General features: G+C 43.1%; 1 protein-coding gene across 5 annotated transcripts; it reads left to right on the top strand.

The window, feature by feature from the left end:
- The first annotated feature begins 392 nt into the window (after nt 1-392).
- PDP1 (pyruvate dehydrogenase phosphatase catalytic subunit 1) lies at nt 393-9092 on the top strand. Of its 5 annotated transcripts, none has more exons than XM_083624208.1 (3): nt 429-587; nt 3575-3609; nt 5160-9092. In XM_083624208.1, exons 2-3 carry the CDS (start codon nt 3579-3581, stop codon nt 6812-6814), a joined length of 1686 nt encoding a protein of 561 aa, XP_083480334.1. In that variant the 5' UTR covers nt 429-587; nt 3575-3578; the 3' UTR covers nt 6815-9092. The 5 variants fall into 5 exon arrangements, with proteins under 5 accessions (XP_083480335.1, XP_083480334.1, XP_083480336.1 ...); XM_083624207.1 differs by lacking the exon at nt 429-587 and adding an exon at nt 806-1097; XM_083624209.1 differs by lacking the exon at nt 3575-3609 and having other exon boundaries at nt 393-587.
- Nucleotides 9093-23976: the final 14884 nt, after the last annotated feature.

Genomic DNA, 23976 nt, shown 5'->3' on the forward strand with positions numbered 1-23976 from the left:
GCCCCCCCCGAATATTTTATTCCAAGTTAGCACCCCTAAAACTAAAATAAATGAGGATTTGTACCCGCAGTCGGTGATGATTTCTTCCAAGGAAAGGCACTTTAGGATACGGGCACTGTTGGCACTTATCTTTATGACCACCCTTTTCTAATGTATGTATACAGAACGGGGAACAAAAGGTTTGAAAGTGACCTTGCTTGGCGCTAGGAAACAGGCGGCGGAAGAAGGAAATGCGACCGTTTATTTCGCCCATGCGAGGTTTTTTAACAGCCCCCTCCCGCGCCCTTTCTCAGGAGGAATGCGGGCCACGCCCTTCCTCCGCCAAGAGCCCCGATAGGCCAGGAGGAAGGAAAGGCGGGCCCGGCTCGGAGAAACTCCCCCCCCTCCTCCTCCGGCAAAGCGCAGCCTCTTCTGGCGAGCCCGCCCTTTTTCTCTCCTCACAGCCTCTTTGCGTCTAACAGAGCCAGGAGAAATGCGCTAAGAAGAACGAGGAGGAACACATCCGCGGAGGCGGCTTCGGCAAGATCTTTACCCACCAATGGAACAAAGCAGGCCGAAGAAGACGAGAATGTGAAATCCTTCCGCCGGTAAGGAAACCGTTGATATAAGAAAAAAGGAGAGAGAGAGGAAAAAAAAGGGGGGGTTGTAAGAAAGTGGAGGGGGCGGGGCGGGGGAAGCTGAACGGGAGAGGCTCACGTGAGAGTCGCCCTTCAGCCAATAGGAGCTTCGGAGCCCGGCCGAACGGAGGCTTTTATAAGCCGCGGCTCGTCACAAAAAAGGAGAAAGGGGAGAAAAAAACCCGCCCACGACACAAGGGAAGCTGTCACGCGGCGGGCTGGGCGTTCGGCGCTGCTGCCGTTGCTGCTGCTGAGGGAACGCGGCGGGCGCGCGCACACGGGGGCGCGCTCTCGCTTGCCGGCGGCGGGATAAAGGGAAAAAGGGGGTGGGTGAGGAAGGGCGGGGCGGCGGCGAGTTCCACCTGGCGCGCGGCCGTCGCTGAGGGGGCCTGACAGACAAGAGGCGGGGTGGGTGTCAAACTTCCCCGCTCTCTCCATTTCCCGCTGCCCGAGCGGGGCCCCGACCCTAAAGCTGACCAGGTCAGTCTCTCTGAGGAGGGTGTGTTGCGTGTGTGTGTGTGTGTGTCTGTGTCTGTCTTGAGTGTGGTCTTGACACAGGCCCTGGGGCGGAGCGGAGCGTTTGTCTGCCGGTGTGTGTGTGTGAGAGAATGAAGAAAAGACCCGGGGAGGGTTAGGTGTCAGCTCTTGCCTGAGGCGATGCCTGGGGCCGCCGAGCAGGTGGAGGTGAGGAGGAGGTGGTTGTGGTGGCTGTGAGGCTGCTCTTGTGGCAGGTGCCGCCCAGCTACTGAAAAGGATGCCCGGGAGGGAGGCCGAGATTCCTTGCTGGTGCTGAGGTTTATTTTGATTTTTTGGGGGGCGGGGAGAGACAGCCCAATTTCCACCAATATGTAATCAAACTCTAGGTTTTTAAAAAACAACCCGAAGTTAACCCGTTATCTCCCTTCCCACGTGTATAATCCAGGCTGCACTTCCCAGCTGGCCAGAAAGGCGCAATGGGCAGACGAGGCAAGCTATACCCTTTTCAGCTAAGGCAGGGGAATTGCGGCCCTCGGGATACTTGCAAGGCTGAAATCCCTGTCTGCCTTGTTCCCATGGCCTTGGTTGGCCGGGAGTGGGAATTCCTGGCAACATCCAGAGAGCTGCATGTTCCCCAACCAGTGTGTCCCTTTCAAATTGCTAAAGAAGAAAGAAGCTGCACTGGGGTCGTCTTGTTGATGGAAGCATCTGTGGTCTCTTAAATCGTGATCTGCGCACAAGACACAAGGGAGGGAGGTTTAGCAATGGAGCACATTCTTTACATGTGGAAGGCTTAGTCTGCAGGTAGGGTTGGGGAAGGCTTCTTTTTTTCTGAAACCTTGGAGGACTGCTGCCGTTCTTTCGCTGTATTGAGGAAGATAGGCAAAGGGTCTCACTTGATGTGCTTCTAGATGTCACAACTAGAGCCATTGCTAAATCCTGGCTGATGGCCCATATGCAAATTTAATTGAGATGTAAAGAATTATAGTTCGGAAGTAAGAAGCAGACATTGTTTATCTTTAGATTGGTATCAGAGCAGGCATGGGCTTGTGCCCCAGAGTAGTTCTTAAGTCTCTTGTTCTGTTAGGAGAAATATTTACCATTGCACCTTTCCTTCCCCTTGTGCGCCCTCTAAATCTGTTCTGAGGGTTCCCACAACCCTCCAGAGCAGACTTTGGGATTGCTAGAGGAAAGTTCCACTGCACAAGTATAAATCCTTGGGCCAGTGGAACAAGGGCATTGCATACTTCCCATTATCTTCTAAGGCATTCCCACATTTTGGAGAGTACAGTACTGCTTAAGTACTATTTAAAATATGCATGTATTTATATTTTAAAAGAAGCTGTCCAGGGACATTTCTATTACATTAACTGATTTAAAAAAATCAGTCCAACCAATTGATCACCGCAATTTTGATAATCATATTTCCTCCTGCCTTGAAACCTAAGCAGTGAATAAGACCTCATCAGCACAACAATTGTTCCCAGGCCTTGTGGTGTATGATTGGATGCACAGGCTTCCTGGGAATGAGAAGCTCTTTTAATTTGTTGTCAAGATACCACCATACTGAGTAAGAAGTTATCCTTGCAGATAGAATAGCTGATGAGATACTAGTGGTCTTGCAGTTGTGCCTGTCTTCCACTTGAATTGGCTATGGACCAGTTTGATTCTTTGTAGCTGAGTTGAATATTCATTATAATGAACCCCTCTGTATGTATGGGTTGAAGACATCATCTGTGCATAGTTTTAGCACCGCCAATATCCCAGATAAGCTTTCCCTAATAAATATGTGCATGTATATAAAACCCTCAACAAGTTAGGGGTATAGGAGAAAAAAAGGAAGGCACTATTGGATACTTCGCTTTGTAGAGGGAGGCTCCATCCCTCTCTCTGTTAATGATGTGCACCTTTTTCAGATTATCCATGAGCATATTTAATGTGGCATATATGTGTGGTTTTAAATCCCACAGAGCAGGAATCTAATATGTTTACTAATGTTTGTTAGGCCAATAGAGCAGAGCTGGAATAATATTGAGCACCTTAGTTTGTAGCAACTAAGGTGGAATTTTACATTGTCCCATGCAGAGCTGGTACCTATAATTTTGATGGTGGCTCTAATCAACTAAAGTTGGTGCTTAGCTTTTTTTAAAAAAAAAAGTTCTCCAGCCCTGCTTTAAAAGGATGAGTGTGCTTGTTGCTCTTTAGGTTGGGCTGACAGATGAATCATGCGTGAACTGAGTGCTATGTTGTTCAGCAAGAGGGATGACGAGCAGTGAGTTGGGGCTGCAGTAGGATTAGACAATGCTGCTGAGAGATGGCTGTGCTGCAGTTGCTGCTTCTTAATGCTTGTCACTACAAACTGTTTGTCTTTCTGTCCCCCTTCAATGTTGGAGACCTCTTCCTCCTTCTTTAATAAACTCTCTGCCTTGCTTTTCCTGGGCTACTGCTTTGTGGATGTTGGCGGCTTCTTGTTGTGACAGGAGAATGTGTGTGTGTCCTGGGCCCAGGCGGATTGGTATGTATTTTTTGTGCTCCTATTTTCTGAGTACTGTAATAGGAATGTGGAGGGATGGTAGTGGGGTTAGAAGACTATATAATGAATATGTTATTGCAGGTTATAGTACTCTGAAGGTTACTTTAAATTTGTGTTGCCTCCTAAGCTGAGTAGTTCATGTTCCTAGGATTTGAATCTTTACAAATAAGGGTTGTGAATGTGAAGCAGTACAGAGAGAAAAAATAGTGTCGTCTTCACAAAAGTATCACATTTGTGCATAATGTTGATTTGTTCAAATGTGAAAAATTAGCAGGATGTTATGCATAATAACCTATAATGAGTCTCTGACTGGGGGGAAAGAAGGTATATGAATAAATATTATAATAATATTAGTAATATTGTGCACCATAGTTTTCTTAAACCAGCTTTCAGAAACTTCTATTGGAAGGCTGGATCTAAACTTTATACAAAACAAATAAACTCACTTGAATTAATGAGTCTTTAAACAAAGTTTTTTTTAAAAAACAACAACCAGTAGGTCCTATAGTAAACTATGCACAATTGAGCAAATATCTTCTGGGTGAAAAGGGAAACTATTAAGCTTGATTATACTTAGTAGATAATATGTGGTTTATTTCAGTGGCAGCCGTTGGTAGCTTCACCTCCTCCTCATTGAACGCCTTCAGTTGTGGTTCATAAATTTGGGCTAGCCTTAGATTGGTAGTGGTAGGTAGGGTGTCATTTGAAGATGTGTTCTATATGAATGCATAGCTTAGAAGAAAAGATGGTATTGCATGCAATCCACAGCAATCACTGACTGAGGTCAGAGTAAAGATTTATTATTATTTATCAAATTTGTTAAAGCAACAAACAAACAAGGGTTTAGAAGCCTTGAATGAAGTTTTGTAGCTCCTAAATATCTAGTAGTTATAAAACTTCAAAAAGACAGGTGATGGGGTGCAGCAAATTTATTATAGGATATTAAGACTGTAATCCTATGCTTGTTTGGAACTAAGTCCCATTAAACTGAGTATGACTTACCTTTTGATTAAACAAATGCACATATGTATTGGTTGTACACACTTGACCTTAAATTTGTAAAAACTGAGGGAGGTGTTGGAAAAATTAACATAAGTAACAATATAAATAAATAAAATCTTGGGCTGGATAAACTTTACTTCTCCTCACTGCCAGTTCAGAAATGGAGACTGTCTTCAAGAAGAAGTATTGGATCTCAATCTATGACTCTGTTCTTCATACTTTAACCTTTAGTTGACTTTTCACACTCCCAATATAAGGTTCTGGTTAAGTTAGCACAGCTGTAAAAATAGGTCACTCTGTTTATAGTTCTACACAAGTATAACAGTATGAACTGAGATGTGTTCTCCTTGAGGAAATTTAGCCTTAGATTAGTCTATTAAACTTTGATTAAATGTGTTGCTGTTTTTGTCAGTTAATTGCTGTTAATTAATTGTGCATATTAAATTGCCATTTAGAATAAAGTAGTTGATATGTATTGTTTCCTTTAAAATTATTTCTAAGCTTACATATTGCTTGTGTTTCCCCCCCAGCAATTCCAGTCAGAAACCCCAGGTTGCCATTGTTCTCTGATGCCATGCCAGCACCAACTCAGCTATTGCTCCCATTAATTCGCAGTTGTGAGATTGGCAAGATATACAACACCGCATGCTACTGTCATCATAAACATCTGTGTTGCTTGTCACCTCACTTAACTCACAATCATTTGAGGTATGTTCCTCCGAAGAAGTTTGCAACACTCAGTAGGCCGAAGGAGAATTTCAGTCAGTTTATTCATGCAAGAAACTATGTATCCACACCGCAGAGGTTTTACCTCACACCTCCGCAAGTCAACAGCATCCTGAAGGCAAATGAATACAGTTTCAAAGTGCCAGAGTTTGATGGCAAAAACTTAAGTTCTGTCCTTGGCTTTGATAGCAACCAGCTTCCTGCCAATGCACCAATAGAAGACAGAAGAAGTGCAGCCACTTGCTTGCAAACAAGAGGAATGCTTCTTGGTGTGTTTGATGGCCATGCAGGATGTGCCTGTGCACAAGCTGTCAGTGAAAGACTGTTTTATTACATAGCTGTTTCTCTGTTACCCCATGAGACTTTACTTGAAATAGAAAATGCTGTTGAGAGTGGTAGGGCCCTGTTGCCCATCTTACAGTGGCACAAGCACCCCAATGATTATTTCAGTAAAGAAGCCTCCAAATTGTATTTTAACAGCTTACGAACTTACTGGCAGGAACTCATAGACCTTAACACTGGGGAGACAACTGATGTAAAAGAGGCTTTAATTAATGCCTTTAAAAGGCTTGACAATGACATTTCTTTAGAAGCTCAAGTAGGCGATCCAAATTCTTTTCTCAATTATTTGGTACTACGTGTAGCCTTCTCTGGTGCAACTGCTTGTGTGGCACATGTTGATGGAGTTGATTTACATGTTGCTAATACTGGTGACAGCAGGGCCATGCTTGGTGTCCAAGAAGAGGATGGATCTTGGTCTGCTGTTGCTCTGTCTTATGATCATAATGCACAGAACGAAAGTGAGATTGCACGACTCAAAATGGAGCACCCAAAGTCTGAAGAAAAGAGTGTTGTGAAACAAGATAGACTGTTGGGCCTACTGATGCCTTTCAGAGCTTTTGGAGATGTCAAATTTAAATGGAGCATTGACCTTCAGAAGAGAGTGATAGAGACGGGCCCAGATCAGCTCAATGATAACGAATATACAAAGTTCATCCCACCAAACTACCATACTCCTCCATACCTCACAGCTGAGCCAGAGATAATACATCACAAATTAAGACCTCAGGACAAATTCCTGATATTGGCAACAGATGGCTTGTGGGAAACCATGCATAGGCAGGATGTGGTTAGAATTGTAGGTGAGTATCTAACAGGTGTTCATCATGAAGAACCAATAGCTGTTGGAGGTTACAAGGTAACTCTGGGACAGATGCATGGTCTTCTAACAGAAAGGAGAGCGCGGGTCTCTTCAGCCTTTGAGGACCAGAATGCAGCAACTCACTTGATACGCCATGCGGTTGGAAATAATGAGTTTGGTACCGTTGATCATGAACGGCTGTCAAAGATGCTCAGTCTTCCAGAAGAGTTGGCTCGGATGTACCGGGATGATATCACAATTATAGTGGTGCAATTTAATTCCCATGTTATAGGTGCATGTCAAAATGAAGAGTTTTAAATTTTAAACTGAAACGTGTGAACCAAAGTTTTCACAGAACAAAATGGCCAGTACTGACTGCATGACATGATAGTGAAACTTATTTGATTAATCTCTGGCCGTCAGAATTACAGTTGAAGCAAGTATAATTTGCACAAATCGAGCAATGGTCAAAGGGTTTTCAAATTAAGCTACCAGGAGAGCAGAACAACTTGGGACAACTTTGCACTATTAAACCTATCTGCTTGAACAGTGGCTTGTAATTTGGGATTTCTTGGTGGAGAAGTAAAGGCTTTGTATGCATCAGTGCAATGTCTTGCAAGGCAAAAAAAAAAAATTGTGTGTTTTGTCACATGTAAATATCTGTATAGGTAGGTATCTCCAGTAACTATACAGTACATTGGAGGGTAACTTGGTTGTAAATTTGAATTTAAATAGGGCTGATGACTTTTTTATTTACAAAGTAGCTATGGTGTCTTCCCTTTAGGAAAGGAAGAGAACTTTTTAACTGGTTGGCAAATGTCTTGATAGAAGCTATCCTCTTGGTCTTGAGTAATGATATATCATTTGAAACACATGCCTAGAATACCACTGTTAAAAAGAGTAAGTCTAAGCCATAAATACCTTAAGCCTGTCCAAACATAGTAGTGGAATAAAATTTTGCACCAGATGACTTACTTTGAGAAGATTATATTTTGCACAGTTCAATGGGCAATAAATGATGATGAGAAAATGGGTTAACTATGGGGGACATGCAAAACAACTTTGACTTGCATTATGAAACTATGATTCTACGTTTTCTGAAACTTGAGCTAATTTTCAATAGGGCTGCCTTGCAAAACATGGCAAGCAGCAGTCTTGACTTGTACCAAACCTATTTCCAGTCATAAGTCCCTGGTCTTGTGTTTGAACCTAGGCAATCAGTAGTGACTTTGTAAACTAGTGTAGTCACATATGTTGTAGTTTGAGTGACAGTTTGGTTGGTGTTTTGGATATTTTAAGTATCACGACGCAAAAGCATATCCATATAACATGGTTCTCACGTCAGCTTTTGAAGAAAGCATTGTGATAAGATTTGTAAATAGGTCAAGTAATGGGGAAACAGCTGCATGCTCCTCCTACTGGCATTCCCACATTAATTGTAACACCTTTCAAAATATCATTGTTAGTTGTGCACATTTGATTGCATCCAAAAAACTCCTAAAAGTGCATGTTTCATCACAAAGCTTTGTGCCACTGTCGCATAGAATGCTTATGAATTGTCAGAAAAAAAGCATTTTTGGCAACCACAAGTTTTATGTTCTGAAGCACAGTGTAATATTTAAGACTTCTCCCAATATAAAAACAAAATAAATTGCTTTTTTTGCTAGTATTAAACTGTAGTATAGCTATGATAGAAAGCATTATGCAAACATTACTTTGACTAGCTATTGTCTAAATATGAAGCACTTGTAGATAAAATTACCATTCTTTGTGCTTCTCTAAATAGCTAATAAGCATTCTACTTTAAATCTTCCTCTTCACATAGCTATTGAGCTGACACATTCTGAAGAATGTTGGTGTTCTTGACCATGTGGATGCTTAAAAAGAGAGTCAAGGAATAGTGCTTCCAGAGTATTCCTGTTACAAAATACTTTATTGCAGCACTTAAGTTCCTTAGCAGTAATGTTCCCTTTTCTTTTTTCTGTGCACTGAAGGACATACTTGCTTATAAAGTAACAGCTTTGAAAATGCAAGTGTCAGAAGATATTCTTACTTCATATGCTTATGAAGTAACCTACACATTCGAAGTCCTGTCCATAGCTTTGACAATTTGTTGTTCTCCCTTTGTGTGCAAGAAAAATAATTAAGTTATCCTATTTTTCCAGACCCTAACCTGAATGTTTTTATTGTGCTAATGACAAAACCAAGCAGCTTATAATCTTCATTGCCTTTGTACATGCAATATGACTAAATATCATTGGCTAGGTCAATTTCTTTTATTTTATGTGTTGACTACAAAATAATTCTAAACTGTTACATTATCCAGACTTCCTTATGTTACTTGTGAAATGTACAGTACGTGTAAATGTCTTATTTTGGTTTGGTACTAGTCTTAACAAATTGAACCCTCATCCTGTATGTTTAGCACTTGGTGTGGGGGCAACTTTGTAAAATGCAAGGTGAACAAGATTTAACTGAAGACTCCCAAAATATGTATGCAATGAACTGAAACAGCATTGTGGCTTTCTGAACATCACGTGATAAGATCTTAAGAACAAATATCTTTTAGTAAACTTCAATAAAATTATTATATGAATATCAATGCATTAGAGTTGTTATTAGGATTCATTGAACTATTGGTTTGCCTTTCTGAGATGGTGTAAAGTGTCAGATTTGATCAGTGGATTTATATCCAAAATAGCAGAATTAATGTGTGGTATTATGAAGATGCACACAGTAAAGCTGTCCTGTCTCAAGACAACCTGCAATTGGAATAAATAGCTGGGTATATGAGTTAGAACAGAACTAGTTTTGCTTTTTTCCTTTGCCTTGTGCACTGATTTAGTTTCCTTCATTTTATTTTGTTGCCCCAAATTCACAGTAGGTGGAGTATGTGGCTTTGGGCTGCATTTTGGGAAACAGCTGAGGCAATGGGGGCACAATGTTGTTCAGATACTGGCTTTAAGGAAAAGCAAACTTAAAAATATATAGTAGTGAATAAGGAAATTGGACTTCAGTAGTTTCACAATAAAACTCAAGCAAGGGGGAGCTTTGTGAAACAAGAGCCCTGCTATTCCCTCCCATGTGATTGTTTTCTGGTCATTCCCTTCAGTAGGAAAACAAGTCTCATTTCAGTTATGCTCTGATAGCATATCTCAGGCTTCCTCAACCTCAGCCCTCCAGATGTTTTTGGCCTACAACTCCCATGATCCCTAGTTAGCAGGACCAGAGGTCAGGGATGATGGGAATTGTAGTCTCAAAACATCTGGAGGGCCGAGGTTGAGGAAGCCTGGCATATCTTATGTTCGGGAGGGCATTCTGTGTGTAAATGGTGCCTTCCCTTGAGCTAAATGATTCTAATGTAGGGTACATGTTAAGTAACCCTGTTTAAAACCCGTTTAACTTCCCCATTGACTTTCCAAAGGGGAAATGGGAATAGTGAAATTAGCCATTCATTGGTGAATTTGCTGGAAAGCTGCTGGGTACCCATATAAATGCCAGAAGTCATTATTTTACTGAAGTCTCCATTTCATGGCTTTTTCTATGTCTGCTAAACTTGCCCTACTTCATCAAACAAATTTCCAAATAGTTCCTTAGATATTTCCAATAAAAAAGTACACATATGCTGTAAGGTGCGTTGATAATAAGCATGGTTACTTAGTAAATGTTCTTAGGACTGCATCCTTAATTGGTAAAATATTTTGGGTATATTTTTCAATTATGCTCTTAGGATTTCTAACAGGAATTTAAGACCATACATTGTGTTTATGCCTGAAGTAAAATAGTAAATGCTAAAGATGTTTTGCTAAATGCATTTTGCCTTGCTTCCTGGCTTCCCATTATTCTTCAAGAGATACTTTTAAAGGTTGCTTGCCTTCTGAAAACTGGCTTTTACATTAGGGCTGTTTTAGTCAGGATTTTTTCCTTCCTCCACCCAGGAGTACTCCACATGACGTATGCACGGCTGCTATAGCTTGGTCTGTCAGGATTCCTTGGATAATCCACTTCAGTTATATATCTCAACTAAATATAACTTATGCAGAGGTTTCTCCCCTTTTCTCCTAACCTTCAGCAAGTGCATTTGATGGCACGAAGGCTTAGTGTAGCATTATTGACTAACTGCAATCTGTTATGACATCCAGTAATTTAATTACTGTTTTACATAAGCTAAACTTTACTAGAGGCTAGTTCTTTCTAAGCAGTGCTAAAAAAATAAAGTTATGGAGAAAATGGTTTAACACCTTTGGGTGTATTTCTGTCTGAATGTACCATATTGATGGGAAGAACATTATGTTCAGAACAAAATAACTGTTGGCCAGAAAACACTTTCCTGTGCACGGCTCTATGTATTAAGAAGAACTAGCTTACATAAAATTATTTTACTCTTTTTACATATTAAAACATGGGGGGAGGTTTGCTTTTTATTTACCCACAGTAGATCCCTAGAGATACCCACCATCCTTTGATCTAGTATAATTTCAGAAATGTGGGGAAAATTCTGAATTAAATTTCTAACGACTTATGATCATATTTATAGAATGGAATTCTAATATCTGTATGCGAGGAGGCCTGCGCTGCAAGATTGTTCTAGCTCCTCAGAAATGTTTCAGCTGCTTACCACAGTCTTAATTCCCATGTTCCACTCGAAACAGACATGGCTCACACATCAATTGGTATCTTGGATCAGACCAAGGGCCTATTTAGTCCAGCATCCTGTTTCTGAAGGTCTTAACTAGATATCTACGAGAAGTCAAAAAGCAGCAGAGCAATAGCCCTCTCCCACTGCTCTTCTCCAGCAAATGGCATTCAGGACATGATGCTTCTCCAGAAGGCATATTTAGCCATCCTGACTAGCAGGCATTGAAAGCCTTACCCTCCATCACAAATTCATTTAATCCCCTTTTAGAGCAATCTAAGTTGGTGACTGTCACCACACCTGGAGAGAAATTGCTCAGCTATGTCCTGGGTGAAAAGGTACTTATGTCTACCCAGGATATCCCATGCAGATTTACTGAATGACCTCATAAAGCTAGATAAAGATCAACTTTCTCCACACTATGCGATCATTTTATATTTCTCTTACCATGTTCCCCTTACTTGCTGCTTTCCTAAACTTAAAAGAACCCCAAATCTTCCCCTTGGGAGAATTGCTTCAGCTCCCAAACAGCAGCTTAACTAGAGGGTGTGAAGAATTAATCATAGAACTGTAGAGTTGGAAGCGGGGTCATCTAGTCCAACCTCCTGCAATGCAGGAATACATTAAGAAGGCAAGCGATACTCTTCTGCCCATCTGTGTGTCTATAAAATACATAACACTCACTTACATTGTTATGCTTTTTCTTTCTGAGTGGCCAGCTCCCTGGCAAATTCCCTATCTGGCAGAAGCAAAACTGTTGATTCCAGAATCTCAGAGATACTCCATCTTCCTACTTTCTCAATAAACAACCTTTGCTTCTCAAAGGCTATTCAGGAAGTCTACGCAAAAATGGATTTGCCCACACTTCTCAGGTTTAGATGGCCGGAGTTCTTGTCCTTTCCACAGCATGTTTCAGTTGCAGTTAAAAGAAGCAGAGCTACACTTCCTAGCACTGACAATGTATTTGGCATTTTGCAATTTAAGTAACACACTAAATTTGGTTTTGCTCTGTTTATTGTCATGTGACATGCTGGCTCACTGAATGCCAAGAATGAGAGGATGATGGGCACACTGGTAACTCGCCAACGAAGTGCTTCTAAGTTTGGTGTTGGTGCCAAACTCTCTCAATAGCTCTATTTATGCCTTGGATGGGGATCTGGTATTGGCATCCCTGTGTTACTTCTGTATGTTTTGAGATCCACTCAAGTGATGGATTAGTTGCTGCCAGTTCTTTTGTCTGAATTCAGCTGAACTCTCACATTTCTAGGCATGTTAATGATCCCTTGGGAACCCCCCCCCCCCGCATCAGTTATTGCGCATAACTGCAGTTTACAACTGTTTACAAAAAACCTAGTACAGTGGTACCTCGGGTTAAGTACTTAATTCGTTCCGGAGGTCCGTTTTTAACCTGAAACTGTTCTTAACCTGAAGTACCACTTTAGCTAATGGGGCCTCCCACTGCTGCCGCGCCACCGGAGCCCGATTTCTGTTCTTATCCTGAAGCAAAGTTCTTAACCTGAAGCACTGTTTCTGGGTTAGCGGAGTCTGTAACCTGAAGCATATGTAACCTGAAGCAAATGTAACCCAAGGTAGCACTGTACATAAAAAAAAGTCACCATATCCCCTCCAGCTAATGCAGAAGAAGCACTTGCTTATCTGGTGCTGGTTCATACTGTCCTGTGGTTTATGGTGGGTACAAACCCATAATCTGATAGTTTGTGACAAGTTGTACAGCTCACCTTTCTGCATTTCCTGACTGCGTTCTCCAGTGCTGTTTCTTTCAAAGCGCCCTCTCCGCAATTTGACAGAATGGAACCCTGCAGCTCGAAGTAGATTTTCCACATGGTGGACCCGTAAACCTTCAGCCTAAGCTAGGTGGGCTTCACACAGTGGTAAGGGATGATAGGTTCTGACACTTGATGGATGGTACGTGCTAACCACTTTTTCAGATGCTGGGACTGGGCCCTCCATTCCCCCAGGCAGCAGGGATGAGGAACCATATTGCTGGATCACAACTCTCATCTTCCCTGGCCATTGGCCATGCTGGCTGGGATTGATAGGAGTTGGCTTGCCATTGTCTGCATAGCCTCATCTCTTTAATAATTGAGATCTGGACCCACATCCCACTGACAAACGCCCCCTGTACCTGCCCCTTCGCCTTACCATCACAACCTGCTTGGTTGCCTGGAAAGCAACTACAAACAGTGGTATGACAAAATTGGAGCAACGGGTGAAGCTGGCAGTAAAGGAGCTAGGCTTGCTGAAGGATGCCTTGTCCAAGGGCCCTGGAGCAGGCACTGTGAGTGACACACAGTTGACAGATGTTTTGAGGTTCTTCCCCCATCCCATCAGGGGCTCTTTTTCATGGATCCTGGCAGGGAGTTGACTGACACTTTCCTTTTTTTGTAGTTCCCTCACTCTTAACATCTCAGAATTGTCAGAGCCCCATCCCAGTCAATTCATAAAATGGCTCTGGCGGTTGTTTGTCTTTGGTCTTTTGTGGTCTGTGCCTTCGTATTTATTTTTTCCTGCACGTCTACAGCATTCATGATTTAATTCAAACCCTGAATTAAATTTGCATCAGTCTTAAAATCGTGTCCATGCACAACCTTGCCAGTTCAGATGTAGGCAGTTACTGCCAATTATTCAACTGCTCTTCTTCTTTTTTTAAAAAAATATATATCGTGTGCTGTTTCTGGAAACAAGGATTTGGGACACAAATAAACTAACCACCCCCAGCTTGGTAACTCTGTTGCCTTAGAAAATAAAAGGCTCCTTTGATCTACAATGATATGATGATCCTGGTGGAACAGATCACCAGTAACAAGCAATCTGCCTACAGTTTTCCAGTGAAGAACAGAGTTATTAATGAGCAGATGAAACCCAGAGATTAAAGCTGACACTTTGTATTTCCAGAAGAAGGGCTTTTATAGCAAATACAGCAGAGTCTTGTGACACTGTAAAAACCAGCAAATTTATGGTGGCATAAACGTTTATGGGCTGCAGTCCACTTCAGCTGATGCACTAAGTGTTATCTTCAGTTGCACATAGGCATACGGCTTGGGAGATTGTAAAAAGTGAGTGAAATGAAATGCTGAAGGGTTTTGTGAGTTACCATTGTTAAGTACATAATTATCACTGTTTTTCTGTATTTTGTTTCCCTATGACCTCTTTTTCTTTTTACAATTCCCCCCCATCCAACCATGTGTATACCTTTCTGCAACTCAGGATAACGCTTTGTGTGCCTGATGAAGTAGGATATAGTCCCTGAAATCTTAAGGTAAAGGGACCCCTGACCATTAGGTCCAATTGTGGCCAACTGGGGTTGTGGCGCTCATCTCGCTTTATTGGCCGAGGGAGCTGGCGTACAGCTTCTGGGTCATGTGGCCAGCATGACTAAGCTGCTTCTGGCGAACCAGAGCAGCGCGCGGAAACGCCGTTTACCTTCGTGCCGGAGCAGTACCTATATATCTACTTGCACTTTGACGTGCTTTCGAACAGCTAGGTTGGCAGGAACAGGGACCGAGCAACGGGAGCTCACCCCGTCGCGGGGATTCGAACCGCTGACCTTCTGATCGGCAAGTCCTAGGCTCTGTGGTTTAACCCACAGCGCCACCTGCGTCCCTTTCCCATGAAATCTTAGACTTACCATAAAAAATGTGTTAGTCTTAAGGTGGTTTTTTAAAAAAGATATTGACATAAACCTAGATTCAGGGCCGGGCCATCCATGAGGCAAGCTGAGGTGACCACAGGATCTGCAAATCCAGCCTCCAAGGAATGCATCACCTGCTGCTGCTGCTGCTGCTGTCATGGTGGCAGAAACATCTGTGTTGTGCTCCTTAGAGGCTGGATCTGCCATCTTCTCAGCAGCCCCCTCCCCTGTGTCGCCTCTAAAGCAGCCTATTGGCAAAAAACAAGGTGCTGCTGGTCTCCTCCCACCCTTGTTTGTGATGTAGACCTTCACTCACCCCTTCTTTCCTAGCCCAGAGGTAGCAGAGCCATTTCATGGTTCACCTCAGGTGCCAGAATGTATTGGGCCGGCCCTGCCCAGGTTCAAAGAAAGGCTATGCACATTTGGGACAAAAACACTTTGCAAAGTTCCTGCTGCTGAAGAAACAGTCTGCTTGTTAAACTGGGTGGTGGCTTCCCAGAAGTGGCATCTTTCAGGATGTAAACAGCATGCTAATCTGCAGCTCTAAGCATGGCACTTCTACGGCATACCTTCTATGGATGCTCTGTAGATATGTGAAAGGGGGACATTAAGGGTAAGAGCCATAGCTCAAGGGTAGAACATCTGCTTTGTATGCAAAGGTCCCTGGTTCAGTTCCTGGCATGTCCAAGTAGGGTTGCTAGAGTATCCTGCCTTACGCTCTGGAGGAATTAATGCACAAGGTAGACGAATGGTCTACCTCAGTCAGTATAAGGCAGATTTCGATGTTCTTAAAAGGGAAGACTGTATGTAGATCAGTGATAGACCAGATGCAAAAGCTCCTGAATTCAATCCCTGACATCTCTCCAGGCAGAGTGAAGAAAGACTCCTGCCTGAAATCCTGGAGGAGAACTGGGCCAGCTTTCCCCAATCTGGTGTCCTCCATATATGTTGGACAGCAGCTTTCATCAGCCTCAGGCAACATGGCCAATGGTCAAGGATGATAGTCCAAAACATGTGAAGGGCACCAGGTTAGGAAAGGTTGGTATGCTCCATCTCAGTGCAAGGTAGGTCCCAGCATTCCTGTATAACCTCAAAGGCCAGGTACAGAAAAGGTGATAGATATTTTACAGATTGATTTCACACACATACAAAGTCTAAGGGTATTAATTGTGGGATGGATGCTCTACATGCATGCAGGTTTTCCCCCACAGTATCCACACAATATTGTGGGCACCAACACCATTTGATCTTGATTTACCTTTTCTGGGGGAAATCTGAGAAGTTTTTTTGTTTTACCAAAGACCCATCTGACAGTGTTAAGCCACCATCTGGAGGCTCCATATTTCAGCCTTAAAAGCATAACCTTTTCACCTGGTGGAGGCTTGATATTCAAGATGGCTATCTTTCAGCAAACAACAAAATCAGAATAGCAAGCAAGCACCATGTCCTAGTAATTTTCCTGGGCAGTAAGTTTCCAGAATCTGGCAGAATGGACAACAGGTGTAGAATTTAGGGTATCTCAGCTTTACTAAAAGCAAGTTTTTATAAATGCAGGTAACTTCTATAGTGTGTTTCAGCATTTGAGGAATGGAGTGTGTATATTTTCTGTGTCTACAGCCCAGCTGCATCAACAATGCCTTTCAGTCATTTCCCCCTTACACATAAAAGCTTTTTTTGCTTGAAAGTTGTTCTTCCTATTCCTCCTGCAGTAACTTCAGTTTAAGACATCTGAGATTTATGCACAGGACCAGGACAAAAGGGTTAGAGCTAGTGTTCTTCAGTCAGTAGCAATTTGGTGTAATTAAGGTTTCCCCTCTAAATCAGTTTTGATTTAAGTTTTAGTCATTAGATTAAAAGGTGACCTCTCTTTCCCGGCACAGAGGCACAAACAAATATTTAATCCTGGCACTTATCTGACATAGGCAAGTTTTCATTATGTGAGAGAGTCTCCTTTTGGATCTGTGTGGCATATTAATATATATGTTTGTTCATCAGAGACACAGAGCACGGAGCCTCTGCTTGCGCTGATGATGTCATTGGAGGCCAAGGTTTGTGATGAACATGGCGTAGATTAACAGTGCAAGTGAACCAGATGGTCCTGGTTAACAGGTCTTGTTGCTCCCAGTTAGGCAAGGCTATTGTGTAAGTATCTGGAGACCTCATGTACCCAAAGCAGCTGTCCTTGAAATAGCATAAATAAGGAATTTATGCAAAAACTGGTGGCGTATCTAGTGCATATAAATTTTTCTATAAGTTTTGTAGGCCTTTAAAATGGCTGAGGAGACATAAATCACAAAACAACTGTCATTTTACCATTTTGCCAAGATTCAGCCCAAATCCTGCCTGTGATCCAGTAGTGGCACCAGAATAAATATTTGGGGTGGGAGTTGGGAGCCAAGAAGGGCCATGATTCATATTTTTTTTTTTTTTTTGCATGGGGAGGAGGTAAATTTTGCTCCACATGTTAGTGCTCTAAAAGTGAAATAACAAAATATGTCACATTTCACATCCCCATCCCTAAATATTTTATCCATATTTATTTAAAAGTATTTCTAAACTGCTCAGTATTTTAAGCATTACTAAGTGGTGTACAACAGTATAAAACATAAAAAAAAACACACTACAGTATAACAAACAGAGATAAAATGTTGGCTTTGACGTCATTAGCTAAGTAAGTGTGCTGGGAAACACACCAAACTGCCTTATATACTGAGCCTGACCATTGGTCTATCTAACTTAGTCATGTCTGCACTGATTGGCTAGCCAGGATTTCAGGAAGTGTGATGCTGTGAATTGAACCCGGAAGCTAATTTTGCCTGCAAAACAGATTCTCTCCCATTCAGCCATCCAAGTTCCCTGGCATCTCCAAGTGGGGCTGAAAATGTCCCCTGCCTGAAACCCTGGAGAGCTGCTGCCAGTCAGTGTAGGCAGTCTTGAGCTAGACAGCCATATTTTTGTTTCCAGTTTTGTTTCAGTTTTAATTTCCTGCTGCTGGAAAAATTCCCCTTCCCTCCTGATTAACAAATAAAAAAAACCTATTTCATTTGCCCTGCAGTAGCAGGCATGTAAACAGGCTTGTTGCTTCTCATTTCCTGTTGTCTTTGGCGGTTGTTTGACATTGTCAGTTGCTTGGAAGGGAGCCCATCTGCTTCCTTCCAGCTCCAAAGTTATCTCCCCCCCCCCCCAGCTCTGTTACCAACAAAGAGAAGTGAGCCCTTGGGAAGCTCATGTATTTTGACTGATGATAATAGAAAAAGGCACTCCAAGGATGTGAAAACTGCCTGTCAGTCAACTCGCCACAGGGGTCTAGCAATGGCAGAACTGCTGCCGGGGTTCTTGTCCCCGGACCCCCTGGCGTTGAATAGGCTGTGCTCAAGTCCAAAAAATATTTGATGTAATTACTGTATTTTTTGCTCCATAAGACGCACTTTTTCCCTCTTAAAAAGTAAGGGGGAATGTGTGTGCTTCTTATGGAGCGAATGCAGGGGGGAGGCAGGCAGGAAAAGCCCCCAAGAGCCACACACAAGCTCCGTGCGGCTCTTGCGGGCTTTTCCCCAGGAGGGAGAAGGGACTGACGCGGCCAGGCAGTCCCTTCTCCCTCCTCGTAGAAAAGCCCACAGGAGTCGTGCGCTCCTTAAAGGGTGCGCGGCTCCTGTGGGCTTTTGCGGGAGGTGGGGGAATTGCCATAGCCGCACGCAGCCTCTCCCTGCCGGAGAGGTTGCGCATGGCTAAAGAGGAAGCCGAGACAGCCAGCGGGATGGATCCCGCTCGCTGTCTTGGCTTCTTTGCTCTTTGGGGCTGGGAGGGGGGAAACCTGGGCTTCCCCCGGCAGCCCCGAGAAGCTCTGGGAGAAGCAGACAGGCTTTCCCCACCTTGATTTCCCCCTCTAAAAACTAGGTACGCCTTATGGTCCGGTGCGACTTGTGGAGCGAAAAATACGGTATAAAGAAGGGCTCCCCTGAGCATGTACAATGCGCTCTTCCATCAATGAACTCAACCATTTCACAATCTGGGATTAGATGATATGTGTTCATTAAGGCTAGAACCAGATTCACATTTAAAGCCCTACTAAGCCATGATGCTCACTGAGCAATTTGGGCTAATTACTATCTCTCAGGCCTACCTTTTCTCACAGGGTTCTTGTAAAGGTAAAATGGATATCCGTGCACACTGCCCAGAGCTCCTTGGAGGAATTCAGAGTATAAAAATAATACATGCATAAATCAGTTGGGGTTGGCTTCCATGGCACAGGAAATGAAGGTGGTGAGCTGTTGTAGCCTTGACTGGCTCTTCACAGCCCTCATCGAGATGCATAAAAGGAAAGGGGGATGCCAACCAATGGTGTCAGGACCAATGGGTCCTCTTGGCCTTGGCATTTGTACAGCCCTGTTGGCAGGGCGTTGATACTGGGCCTGCTGGCAAGCTCAAAGGACAGAACCTCTCCTTGACGTTCATAATTCGAATACAGCACTTCACTGGGTGTGGTGTTCAGATGCAAAGGACTGCAAGGCTCCTTCACCTTTAATGGAGAACCAGTGTGGTATAGTAGTTAGATCAATGGTTCTGAAACTTGTTTTCTCTGGGTCACACTTTCAGAATAAAAATTTGCTCACGCCACATGAAATGTTTTATTGATAAGAAATACATTGGAAAGAAAAAATCAATAGCTCCTAGCATTGCTTGATTTAGAACACAGAACACAACTGCTTTGTAATATAATCATGGGACCCCCAGAAAGTATAAAACAATGCAGCTACATACGAACATGAATCATAATGTAATGATAAACAAGCCTCTTCCATATACTCACACCTTGGAAGTCAAACGCCTTGCGAGTCAAACATTTTGGCTCCCAAACGCCGCAAACTCGGAAGTGAGTGTTCTGGTTTGCAAATATTCTTTGGAACCCGAATGTCTGACGCAGCTTCCTATTAGCTGCAGGAACTTCCTGCAGCGAATTGGAAGCCGTGCCTTGGTTTTCAAATATTTTCAGAAATCGAACAGATTTTTGGAATGGATTACGTTCAACTTCCAACATACAACTGTATAGCTTAAAGTATGTATACAAACTCAATGAGAGGGCCTCACTTGCTTTTGTCAAGTACAGTGGTACCTTGGGTTACATACGCTTCAGGTTACAAACTCCGCTAACCCAGAAATAGTACCTCAGGTTAAGAACTTTGCTTCAGGATGAGAACAGAAATCGTGCAGCGGCAGCGGGAGGCCCCATTAGCTAAAGTGGTGCTTCCGGTTAAGAACAGTTTCAGGTTAAGAACAGACTTCCGGAACGATTTAAGTTCTTAACCCAAGGTACCACTGTAATCTCATTTATTTTAGGTCTGAGTCAAACTCTCATCTCCTCATCAACACAAAGAAGCCTTTCTCTTTTCTGACCTTTCATATTTGTCAGAGGTGAAAATCCCTGTTCACAACAATAAGTTGTGGAGAGCTGTAGAATACTGTAATAGCCAATGCTCTTGAAGAGAGGTGTGGGTACTGTTTCTGGTTGTATATCCAAAATAAATTATTTTCATACTATACTATGCTGTGCTGAAAGGTTTAAATGTTGCTTTGATTGTCCTTGAATATTCTCACCTTATTTGTGATCCTCTCCTTCCACACCAGTATGACATGCCCACACCCTTTAAGAACCACTGGGTTAGAGTGGTGGACTAAGACCTGGGAGGCCATGGGTTCAAATCCCCACTCAGCCATGAAGCTCACCGGTTGACCTTGGGCCAGCCACTGTCTCTCAACCTAACCTACCTCACAGGAATGATGTGGGGTGGTGGTGGTGAATGAGGTGGGGGGCAACCATGTGCCCCCACTTCCAGCTCTTCATAGAAAAACGTATTCTAGAAATGCAATAAAAAAAGCTAAAACTTAACAAGCTCTGAAAATAGCAGGGATTGGGAGAAATTGCTTCTCTCCCTCTGAGGGGAAAATAATTGTACATTGCAGTACATACGAGAGAGGGCAAGTGGGTTCAGTGGCAGAAAACAAACCCCTCAGAGGAAGCAAAACCCGTTTTGTGACCAGAGCGGAGCAAATGTGAGCCCTCAAGGTGACAACAGTATAGGGAGCAAAACAAAAAGAGGCCAAACTTCTCATAGCTGGCTGGCACGTTTGCAGGGCTCATTACGAAATGTCCACTATGTTGGTGGGGAAAACAATCTTTGCTACACAGTGTTATTGGGAAAACACCAGTAATAATTACTTCCTGGGGAAATATTTCCTTCATTTTTACAATGCAAATCAATCTAGACTGGTGAATGTAGTCATCTACTGCTGATATATCTATCCAGGTTACCTTGAAGCAAACCCCTCTGGCAGACGTTTTGCTCTGAGGAAGTAACCTAGCTTGATAGAGTCCTGTTCCATAAGGAACTATCAGCACTTTCGCACAAACTCTTCCAAATAAATAATGTCAACAGTTTATTCAGCATTCCTCCTGCTTTCCTCCTACAAAGCCTACAGAACTATGGGTCCCTCCTGACGATATCGCTTGCAATACGTTTTGCACCTGCAAATGTTTTAGGGAGGATGTACTGCTTTGTTTTCAATATGTGCACTTCCTGTGGAATTTTCACTCTGCTTTTATGATGATGATGATGAGCATTCATCCCAATTTGCTTGCAGGGCGTTTGCTAAGGGTTCTGAGAGTTGTTAAAGAGACTCCTTCTCCCCTCACAGAGCTACAGTCTCCAGAGTTCCCTGAGAAGAGGGACTGATTTTTAAACTACTCTGGAAATTGTAGCTCTGTGAGGGGATAAGGGGTCTCTTTAACAACTCTCAGTGCCCTGAAGGAACTACAGTTCCCAGGATTCTCTGCGGGGAAGCCACAACTATTTAAAGTGGTTTCATGCTGCTTTAAATGCATAGTGCAGATGGGGCCTTATGCACATTTACTCAGAAGCAAATCCTGCTAAATTCAATGGGGTTTACTCCTGAGGGAGCATGCCTAAGAGTGCAGTTGTGCAGTGCAGTGCAATGCTATGTATGTTTATTGGGAAGTACAGTGGTACCTCGGGTTAAGTACTTAATTCGTTCCGGAGGTCCGTTCTTAACCTGAAACTGTTCTTAACCTGAAGCACCACTTTAGCTAATGGGGCCTCCTGCTGTCGCCACGCCGCTGGAGCCCGATTTCTGTTCTTATCCTGAAGCAAAGTTCTTAACCTGAAGCACTATTTCTGGGTTAGCGGAGTCCATAACCTGAAGCATCTGTAACCTGAAGCGTATGTAACCCGAGGTACCACTGTAAATCCCACTTTGCTTAACAGGACTTAATTCCAGGTAAGTGCATGTGAAGGGCTGCAAAACATGTCTTGAAATTTGGAGGGAGAGGTATTATGATGTATTTATACTAGGGCCTACTGCACAGAGGAAAGGGCGGTTAGACTTTTAAGGTTTTCTAACTGATCTCTACTGGTCTCCTTCAGTGTTTATGCTGCAGCAACAAGAAGAGCCAAACACAGCTAATTTCATCTTGATTTCTGGCCAATGTCAGCAAATGTGATAGGCAAAACAGTTAATTGAGTTGAAGAGGAAGACCAGGCAGGCAATATTATAATAATTGCCTTGCTCAATTTGCTGGTTTCTTCATTTCATTTTGATTCTTGATCAAAGCTGGGTTGTCTTTGATGTCCCCTTCTCCAGTGTGCTTATTTCTGCTCATAAAACATCTGTTCTCTACATAATTAGAAAATTGAGATAATGTAAGGAAGAAACACATCTTTAGAAAACAAAGGATTTAGCTGGTTTAAAAATAACAACAACTCAGGCAGAACAATGGCAATTTATTCATGTGCATTCTGATAAATACGAGTGGGATCTGCAACAGACTGTCACAGTGTTCATAGTTTGAGCCAACCAGCCAGCCAAACCTTTTTCCAGGATACGCCATTACATTACATTACATTACATTACATTACATTCCACTCCCCCTGCCCGCTTTTCCATGCTTCCTTGCCTCAAAAAAGTCCACATTCCAGGACGACTGAGCAGTTCTCACTGAATTGTTGTGAGTTTTTTGGGGGGACAGGGCTCCTCCCTCCTTTGAATGGATAGCAGCATTCTGGCTATGTAAGGATCCACGCTTAGAGAATGTGTGTTTGCTGTAATTAAGAGCACTTCCAAACTGTCACTATTTTCAGGTGGAGTTCAGGCAGGTATGGGCAAATTCAGGCTGCGCGATTACGTGTGATTGGGAGGCCTTGCACAACAAACCTGCTTCCCTGAAAGGCTGCTAAGGAAAGTGATGGGGAGATGCAGTGGGAAAGGTGGGATGGTGCTTCCTTTGATGCAACATTATTTAGCATTCTAACCTCTCCGAAAACAAATCAGACTGGATGCTCATTAAATAGTCCACCTCATCTAATCTCCTTGCAAACAAATCAGGATGCAGGCTCAGTGCACAGATCATCCTAAATAGGATGGTACCATTGAAAACAATACTGATTTCTTTATTCATTTTGCATATATGGCTCCCTCTGGTGGAAAAAAGTGGTTAGAGAAAGAGTATCAAGGGGGAAATGAGAGCATAATGTTGAGGGCCAGTTTAAACACGGATACTGACCACCACTTTGTGGTCTCTCGTCTCCACTATTCCTCCCAGAATTGTGTGGAGGAAGCACTGAGAGAGCCAGTTTGTTCGCCATGTTTGCTGCAACTATGCAAGTGGCTTAAGCCTGTATTTCCTGCCAGAGGTTTCCACTCCAGCATAACATTCCTGCTGCTTCCCTGTTCATGGGGCACACAGAGCTCATCCCCCAGCCTGCAGCAGAGCCGCCATTTATCCCCTTTGTGCCATGATGTTTCATATTTCTTTGGGGATGACTTCTTAAACTTCTTGCCTTTCACTTTCATGACTCGGTGCTAAAGCACCTGCTTTGCAGGCAAAAGGCATCAGGTTCTATCCTGCAGCGTCTCCGGGTACGACTGGGAGAGACGCTTGTCTGAAATCCTGGATGGCAGAGCTGGAAATACTGTTATGAAGGTTGCACGCCAATCTCTACCAAGCGATGCACGAACTTCCAGCGAGTTCCAAGCATTTTCCAGGGTTGTATTTCCATTGGGGGAAGGGACGCGGGTGGCGCTGTGGGTTAAACCACAGAGCCTAGGGCTTGCCGATCAGAAGGTCGGCTGTTCAAATCCCCGCAATGGGGTGAGCTCCCGTTGCTCAGTCCCTGCTCC

This window comes from Podarcis filfolensis (assembly GCF_964270895.1).
Source record: "Podarcis filfolensis genome assembly, chromosome: 7".
NCBI lineage: Eukaryota > Metazoa > Chordata > Lepidosauria > Squamata > Lacertidae > Podarcis > Podarcis filfolensis.

What these genes read in the sequence shown, in the direction of transcription:
- PDP1 (XM_083624206.1), top strand. Translation starts at nt 3,549, where the DNA reads ATGTTGGCGGCTTCTTGTTGTGACAGGAGAATGTGTGTGTGTCCTGGG. An exon ending in TCCTGGGCCCAGGCGGATTG is followed by an intron (nt 3,610 to 5,159) that starts GTATGTATTTTT and finishes TTTCCCCCCCAG; the next exon opens with CAATTCCAGTCAGAAACCCC.